The 9,681-nt window shown below is 31.2% G+C and overlaps 1 protein-coding gene across 1 annotated transcript; it reads right to left on the bottom strand.

The window, feature by feature from the left end:
• Positions 1-808: 808 nt before the first annotated feature.
• HELRODRAFT_194638 (hypothetical protein) lies at positions 809-8,103 on the bottom strand (the record flags this gene model as incomplete). The annotated part of the gene is made up of 14 exons (XM_009032808.1): positions 809-823; positions 1,244-1,304; positions 2,287-2,388; positions 2,706-2,784; positions 2,929-2,996; positions 3,213-3,301; positions 3,790-3,896; positions 4,827-5,048; positions 5,386-5,476; positions 5,860-5,972; positions 6,461-6,593; positions 6,971-7,098; positions 7,316-7,933; positions 8,049-8,103. The coding sequence occupies 14 exons, from the start codon at positions 8,101-8,103 to the stop codon at positions 809-811; spliced, it is 1,881 nt and encodes a 626-aa protein (XP_009031056.1).
• Between the last annotated feature and the right edge of the window lie 1,578 nt (positions 8,104-9,681).

Raw genomic sequence — 9,681 nt, forward strand, 5'->3', positions numbered from 1 at the left:
CTCCTCATCATCTTCGTCATCATCATCGTCATCATCTTCTTCATCATTCTNGTCGTCGTCATCATCATCGCTAACATAGTTCCACTAATTAGTATGCTCACTACAGCGTTCATCATTATCAAAACCATCACCACCTTCATCATCACTACCATCATCATCACTACCATCATCATCATTTATTACCAGTTTTTGATCATTACCATGACCAAACTTCTGAAATGTGAAGAAATTAAAAAAATTGTATCCTTCATTCATTCAATCACTTATTCCTTCATTCGTTCATTCACTCGTTTATTTGTTCGTTCGTTTGTTCATTCATACATACAAACATCAATTCATTCAATCATTCGTTAGTGCGTAAGTTCGTTCGTTCAATCATTTATTCATTCATTCATCCATCTATCCATCCATTTGTCCGTTCATTCATTCATTCGTTTATTCAACTATCCATCTATTTTTCGATCCATTTATACATTCATTCATTCGTTAAGTCATTCATTCACTCATTCATTCATTCATTTTTTGCTTAATACTGTTAAACTCATATATGCATCGTCTTTTAACTTTGCCATTTTCCAATTATATATATATTTCTATATATATAATATAATATATATATATATAATATATTTATATAAATATAATAATAATAATAATAAAATTAAATTTTAAAAAATATATAAAAATAAAATAAAAATAATATTTCTCTTCCTCTTTCCGTGTGTTTAGGTGTTAAGCGGATTTTTATTTTTAAAGATTTTAAATATCTACATCTGACGGCATGCAAACATTAAGACGTGTATGTGTTTTAATGTATGTCTGTCTGTGTTTGTTTGTTTGTGTGTGTGTGTGTGGTGTAGGTATATATGTATCTATGGCGGTTATATATTGAAATGATGCTAGCTAGCATTTAAAAGTTCTTTCTATCATTTTTTCATCCAGCTGTTCGTTGATCGATCTGTCATTCGCGCATTCATTCATCCATTCGTTCATTCATTTTATCATCTCATGTCTGTTGTGTATATTTGTTAAACTTTAAATGAAAATTTTTCATTAAGCGTCAATATTTTGATTTTAATCTACAAAATTTTTAACATTTTGGTCACTCACTCCATTTTAATTTTGATATATTTACGATAGAAATGAATAATAATAATAGCTGTTTAAAATATTATAATAATAATAACAATAATAAATAACAATAATAAAACGTAATAATGAACTAAAGTAAGATCCGAGTCACCTCAAATTCGAAGGCCCGTGCCAAATGGCCTTCCCTCTTGCCCCCTCTAATTCTCCAGGGTCTGAGAAATACAGTAGTAATTATAGTCATAATTATAATAATATAATATAACAATATCTTAATACCGACCATGCTCTTTTTGAGTTTTGTATGTTTTTCACCATTTATCGAACAGATGTTGAAATGATTCGCTCAATTTTTTTTCGTTTTGTCATTGTTTTATTTTTATTAATATTATTATTATTGTTATTAATAGAATTACTATTATTGCTATTAATATTATTATTATTGTTGTTGTTGTTGACGTTTTTCGCTAACTTTCCATCCGCGGTTTTTTTTGAAAACTTTGAAGAGGAAAAAAAGCCGACAAAAGCAAACAAAAGAGAATCCATTTAATTTTCATCATTCTTCAAAATCCATAATAATAATAACAACAACAACAATAATAATAATAACAATAATGATAAATAAAAATAACTCCAAGAGCAAGCAAGTATCCAGCAATAATAACCATTTTTCAAAAATGCTTAAACGCCTGTGTCATATTTCAGGGTCGAAATATAATAACAACACTAATAAATAATAATAATAATAATAGGCAACAAAAAAAAACAATAATAATAATAATAATTAGAATACTGCTACTACTACTAATTATAATTATAACTATAATATAATATTCTGCTGCGTGATTGTCGGCGCGTCTTCGTCGAGTTGTGATATCTGCAAATTCTTAATGTCCCTGAAATGAGAATTAGCGAATAAACTCTCTCTGATTTTAAATATTATGAATAATAATTACAACAATAATTATCTTTATTATATTATATTATTATTATTATCATTTTCATCATCATCATCATCAGTGGCAGAAACAAAGCAACACCATCATGAAGACGATGAAATAAACACAAAAACGTAGAAAAAACTGAATATAATAATAATAACAGCAACAATAATAATAATAACTATAACAGCAACAATAATAACAATAACAACAATAACAGTAATTAAAAACAGCAACAGCAAACAACAACATCAACCTTATTTCTTTGCACTTGTCGAGAACAAATCGATAGTGCCTTTCCTCTTGAGTGTAATTCATGAACTTGAAGAGGCCGAGCACACACGCACCGCCAAACAATCTAGGTCAGGTAATTAATTAACCAAACAATTAACAAACTAATTAATTAGTTCAATTATAGTTTGACCAAATTTTGAGACAGATTTTTAATATTTTTTCGTGCCTACTAGCGATTATGTTTTTTTTTTCTTTAGCTGAATAGACACCTTATTGAATATTGAATTGAAAGACCATCTTGGATTAAATAAATTTTTAGTAACTAAAAAATAATAATAACAACAACAACAACAACAACAACAACAACAACAACAATAATAATAATAATAATAATAATAATAATAGATAATGATGTTACAATAAGTAAAAAAAAATCCGTACCCGAATCCCAGTCCGAAAAATCCGCCGACCACCATGCCCCGCCATCCGTGGCCCGCCCTTAAGAAGCTGCACGTCAGCCCTTTTAGGATTGAAGGAATGAAAGAGTTAATAGATGAATGAGTGAGTGAATGAATGAATGGTGACTGAATAAACGAGTGAATGTATGAGTGAATGAATGAATGAACGAATGGATGAATGAATGAACGGACGAATAGTTCTTAACCTCCAGCTCCAACATATTCCCAGAGTGTTGATTTATTTCTGTAAGCTGAAATTGCTTGAGAAGATAACCTAAGGTAAAAATGAATGAACGAATAAATGAATGAATGGATGAATGAATGTATAAGCGAAAAAAATGAATGCGTAGATCCATGAAAAATGAATAAATTCATTAATGAAGTCATGAATGAGTGTATAAAAGATTGCGAATGTGATTGAATGAATGAATGATTAAAAGAATGAATGATTGAAGGAATGAAAAGATGAATGAATGCACTGGAAACTCACATATATAAGCAGGCAAATATGCCAGCCTTAACACCCAAATGCATTCCGAATCTCAAGGCTCCAAACAACGTGGCGTCATTGTGAGTCCTCTAATTTGGTTAGTGGATGGATGGATTGAGCGAGGAAAAAAAATTATTACTCTTTATTATGATTATAATTTTAATTATAATTGAATGAATGAATAAAACAAACTAAGAAATGTATCATAATGTGACTGGATGAATGAAATGAGTTAACGAATGAATGAATTAAAAGCATGATTTACTAAAAAGCAAGAATGAATAGACAGACATAAATGGCTGGATAGATAACTATACAAGAGTAGATGAATGAATGAATGAATGACTAAACGAAAAGATAAGAACATGTAGGGAAAATGAATGAATGAATTTATGGAAAGAAAGTAGAAAATTTAAACACCTACTTATATAAATGATGGAATATATGAATGAATGAATGAATGATTGAATGAATGAATGAATTAGATAGGCAGATAGACAGACAAAAAACTTGAAGAAATGAATAATAATCATAACAATTATTGGAAAAAGAGAAATAAAAGAAAAACCAAACTAACAACAGCACTGAATCTAGTGGCAAAAGTTTTGTGCTGATGCTTGGCTATGAACTTTTCACTGGCCACTCTGCCACCGAACGCTGATGAGAACGCAAAAACCAAAAACCCTGAAAACAATTATAAACGTAATAAAATATTATAATTATAACTATAACTAATTCCATTCATTCATTCATTCATTCGTCCATTTGTAATTATATCCATCCATCTTACTGTTTATTTTTCATCCATCATTCCTTTATTCACTCATTCACTCAATCACTCATTCAATTAATTAACTAATCATCGTTTAATAGAGAAATTTCATAACAATGAAACAAATCTCAATCATTAAATAAAATTAATTAATTAATTATTACCAGTATTCATTGCCGTTTGCATGGAAAGCATGACCTCTGGCGAGATCTGGTCAGGAGTACTAGAATATTAACAACTATAATTATCATAAAATAATAATTATTTTATTATATTATATAATAATTAATTTAATTATAATGAATAATAAAATGGGAGTGGATGAAATGAATGAGTGAAAACATTATAAAATTTTATAAAAATAATTAACTTATACCTAATACTATAATAATTTTGGCTATAACATTAGTAATAATAATAACAAATGAAGTAAGAGTATATGACTAAAGGAAATTAATAAAATAAATAATAATTATTGCAATTATGATCATAATTTTTTTAAATAAATAATAGTTAATAATTAATTAATTAAATAAATAATTAATTAATAAGCAATAAATAATAATTATTACAATTATGATCATAATTTTTCTAAATACATTACTCATAAAGGAACATGTTCTTCAGCCTATCCATTCCAGTCTCTTTCCTCAAATATTCTTCAATATCTTCCTTCAATAGTCTTGCCTCTTCAACCAACATTTCATCATTATTATTACTATTATTATTTATAATATTATCACCATTATTATTAATATTATTATATGGATTAGCAGTGGTGGTAGTAGTAGTAGTGGTGGTGGAATCATTTTTATCAGTGGCCTCTATGGTGGCTGGTTTACTTTTTTTATTGAGATTTCCAGAATTGACAATGCCCTCCGCGATGTTTAGGATATCTGCTGCTCCTAATTTTTTATCACTTTCCGTCATTTTAGGATTATTTTCGTTTTCAAGCAATTCAACAGCAGCACTGCCGGATTTATTCCCTAGTTGTTGGAATTCATCTCTACTACTATTAACCCCCAGTACATTGTTTGAGGCGTAAACCGTCGGAAAGATATTTCCTAAATATTTTATTTTATTTTTCAATTTTAAGTAATTTTGATCGTTCATTAAAATGTTAGGTATATTCATTATTCCATCTAAAAAGAACTTCAGATCGAGAAGATTGTCATTGACATTTTGCGTATGTTTAAAAGTTAAGTTTGCTTCTGATAAGTTTAAAAAAAGGATCAAACTATTTGGCCTGCGTGAATTGTTGCTGGCTTATTGGCTTACTTATACTTATATTACATTTAATGGCTTACTTATATAAATATATATATATATATATATATGGCTAGACTTATATATATATATATATATATATATATATATATATATATATATATATGGCTAAACTTTCGACTACCGTACCAGTGTAGAGTTTTCGGCGTTTTACGAATTGTATTTCCAATCTTTTTACGAGTTGTTTTAGGGAGGAGAGGAATGGCTATAATATCGACCAACAAAAGAAAGTTTAGATAAATAAATACTATTTTGTATTTATATAATACTAGATTTCATTCTATTTGGTATAATTTTGGTTTACAAGCACTGTTAGACATTGTTTGTAGATAAAACTAAAAGGTTGAATAGATGAGGTTTTATACCTAGAAAACGAAAAAATTTATTCCGAAACAATGGAAAAACACTAAAAGATAATTTAATGGAATTTTTTTTATTAAAATAAAAATATAAAGCTAAACATTACAAATAAGACATATACACGGACATATAGAAACGACAACAGGAGCCATAGATGGAGTAATATAAAATAAAACTAGCTTTCCATCTATGAAAACTATTTTTTAAGAAATAATAATCTCTTCTGACGTCATCGTCGTCGTCGGTGTTTGAAAAAATGTTTAACTTGAATCCATTCCAGCTCCTTGTTTGTGAAATTTGTTTCTGCTGTGATTGAATGTCTGCACCTGTTTTCGTAACTTCTGACGATTTTAAAGAAAATATTTCATTCATTTTTTTGTTGTTTAATTTCAATCAATCAATCAATCAATCGATCAATCAATCAATCGATCGATCGACCGACCGACCGACCGACCGACCGACCAACCAACCAACCAACCAATCAATCAATCAATCAATCATTCAATCCATCCATCCATCCATCCATCCATCCATCCATCCATCCATCCATCGACCGACCGACCGACCGACCGACCAACCAACCAACCAACCAACCAACCAATCAATCAATCAATCAATCATTCAATCCATCCATCCATCCATCCATCCATCCATCCATCCATCCATCCATCCATCCATCCATCGACCGACCGACCGACCGACCGACCAATCAATCAGTCAATCATTTTAATTCACATAAGATTTTTCAATATTTTCTCATCAACAAAACAGTTTAATTAATTCATCGTCATCGTTGCTATTGGCCATAACATGAGGACATCATAATTACTTGACTGCATCAAGCAAACATTCCCAACGGTCGTTCCCAAATTATTCACCGCTGTCACGGAGTAGACACGGAATGAGTTGGGAGTGGCTATTTTTATCCTCAGGGATGCATCAAAGACTCCAAAATCTTTTATCTATTTTTACGGATTTATTAATTTATCTTTATATTTATATTTTTGGATGTTATTATTGCTATTATCACAACGATGTTGTTAATTCATGTGTGGAAACTAATACTAAGTAACTCATTTGATTGACGGAACTTATAATACGTTCCGCCAAAATACGTTCTTACTAATCAAATGAATAGATGAGTGGACGAATTGGCGAATGAATGAAAGAGTGAATGATTGAATGAATGAATGAACAAACGCAAGAAAGTCCGAGTGAATGAATAAACGAAGAACGATTGGCTGGGCGAAAGAACGAACGAATGAACAAAAACGAACAATTCAATAAAAAGTGAGAGAAAAGAAGAGAAGTTTCTAACAGTTACACTTGGACTATGAACCTGCGTGCCCTCGCCCCAGACAATGGACGGTGTCGTGTTGGCTGAGTTGGAAATAATTTGGCACCTCAGCCAGACATCTCGCTGGTAGAGTTCGGCTGTCTCATTGACACAGTTCACGATTGGTTTGTCTGGATTTTGTTTGAAAATTTGTTTAGTTACTAATTAATTTGTTCGTTCGTTTGTCTTTACGTTTATTCATTTGTTTAGTCATCTTTTAGTTTATTCATTCGTTCATTCAATCATTCTTTCATTCGTTCGTTCATTCATTTGTTCGTTCGTTCGTTCGTTCATTCCTTCATTCATTCATTCCTTCATTCATCCGTCCATACACAGCAGAACACCTACGGTTAACACGCAGTCTCACTCCCGCCCACATGTGCTGGTGCCTACCTCCAGAAGCAGCTAAACATCTCAATATCCTCCCGTGAAATTTATAGGAAAATGTGAAAAACTTATTAGTAGCAAGAACCGTTTCCATATCGAATCTCTTAAAGCCGCTAATACCGACTAACTTGACTCGACTCGATACGTTGAAATACCGAGTTAAGTTTAAATCGTCCAAAAATATTACAGTCTTGACCTCTGGGTGACCGCCTCTGATTGTGCATCTTATAATTGCAGGTTTATTCTCGTCTAAAATGACATCTTCTATATTATTATGGCTAAAATTATTGTTGTTGTTGTTGTAGTTATCAGTGTCGTACCGGTTAAACAGACTCGATTCGATTGAACTGTATGGAATGTTCTGGAAAAAATCGTCGGTTTTTAAATAGTCGGTATAATTGTCCGGGGGTATTTTTATTATGTTATGATTTTCATTTGTTGCGGTTGTGGCTGAGTTTATATTCGTCACGATATTATTCGAATCGGTTCTAGCGTTGGCTGACTCGATTGGGAGGTTATAAAAATCTGAAGTGGAGTATTCGTTCGGTATAACCGACAAGGAAACCCATGTTAAGTTATCTGTTTGCAAAGATGAAAAAATTATTTGTATTTTCTTTAGAGAATAATTTAAAATACCATAATTATTACAACAGATGAATTTTTTTTTATTTTAAATGTGATTTCTGTTACTGACCGATTACGTAGAGAGCTTTGACAACGGTAAGTAGGACTGCTGATTGGGGGCCCATGACTTTGCAGGTGTAATTGCCAGAATCTTTTGGTCTAAGGTCTAATTGGCGATCAGTTGGTTGGTTTAGTGATTGATTGATCAATAGATTGATTGACTGATTGAATGAATAAATGAATGAATGAATGATTGATTGATTGATTGAATGAATGAATGAATAAATGAATAAATGATTGATTGATTGATTGAATGGTTGATTGAATGAATGATTGGTTGATTGGTTGGTTGATTGATTGATTGATTGAATGAATGAATGATTGATTGAACAATAGATGAATTAATTAATTAATCATTGATTAAATTTGATGGAGTGGACGTATTAAATGATAAAATTTTGTTAGTTAGATCCAACTAATCAGTCATCCAACCAACCAACCAACCGACCGACCGACCGACCGACCAACCAACCAACCAACCAAACAAGGAATCAATCAGCCGGCCAGCCAAACGATCAAAAGTTCAAAGGTCAAACAAAAATAGCCTGAAACATATAGCTTTGACACTTATTGTGGGGCGAAATTTTCTATAATGATTTATAAACCACATCAAAAATTCTAATAAAGAGGCCGCATTTATTATTATTATTATTATTAGATTATTATTATTATAATTATTCACCTTTATTTTCTCAACTTTTTATTTTCTTAGCTTAAGGGACAAGTTTTTCATGCGTTGGCCATTAAGTATATAGTGCCGATGTAGTAGTAGTAGTAGTAGTAGTAGTAGAAGCAGTAGCTGTAGTAGTTGTAGTAGTAGCAGTAGTAGTAGTAGTAGTAGCAGTAGTAGTAGTAGAAGTTGTGGTAGTGATAGTAAAAAAAATTAATAGGAGCCCAATGTCGTAATTGTCACAGCTGTAGTAGTTGTAGTAGTAGTAGCGTTGTAATTGTAATTTGGTTTTCCTTTTTTTATTTTTGTCTCTTTCTTTCTCTCCCACTCCCTCTTTCTCTTTCTCTTTCTCTTTCTCTCTCTTTCTTTCTCTCTCTCTCTCTTTTATTTTTTCGCTCTCAATGAAGTTTTGAATAAATCGGATAATAAAATGAACGTAAAAAAGACTTCTCATGTGCTTTTGGAAATATTATTCATGTTCTTTGGTGTCGCACGGAGCGCTTTAGAGTTGATTTATAACCTCGAATAGTTTCAGGTCTTTGCTATTTATTTTTTGTTTTTTTGTTTATTTTTTTGTTGTTGTTACGTCACTTAAAAACACAAACAACAACAAACTATGCAACCAAAACATAAATAGACATCAAAATGACAATAATAACAACATTATCATTTAGTATTGTTATTTACAATAAGTAAAATATGAAGCGAGAGAGGAAAAAGAGAAGGAGAGAGAAGAGAGAGAGAGAGAGAGAGAGAGAGAGAGAGAGAGAGAGAGAGAAAGGTGTAAACAAGAATGATTCGTGAGGTCGTCATTTACGTCAGCGATGACGTAATAGATACGTCATTCTTTCTTTTGACGTTTTCAATCAGTTATCATCGTTGTTGTCAGCGCGGTGGGTAGGACGGATTGTTTAAATCATTACAGAGTCGTTTGTGTGCGTGTGCGCGCGCGTGCGTGTGTATGCGTGCGTGC

This window comes from Helobdella robusta, assembly GCF_000326865.2.
Source record: "Helobdella robusta unplaced genomic scaffold HELROscaffold_88, whole genome shotgun sequence".
NCBI lineage: Eukaryota > Metazoa > Annelida > Clitellata > Rhynchobdellida > Glossiphoniidae > Helobdella > Helobdella robusta.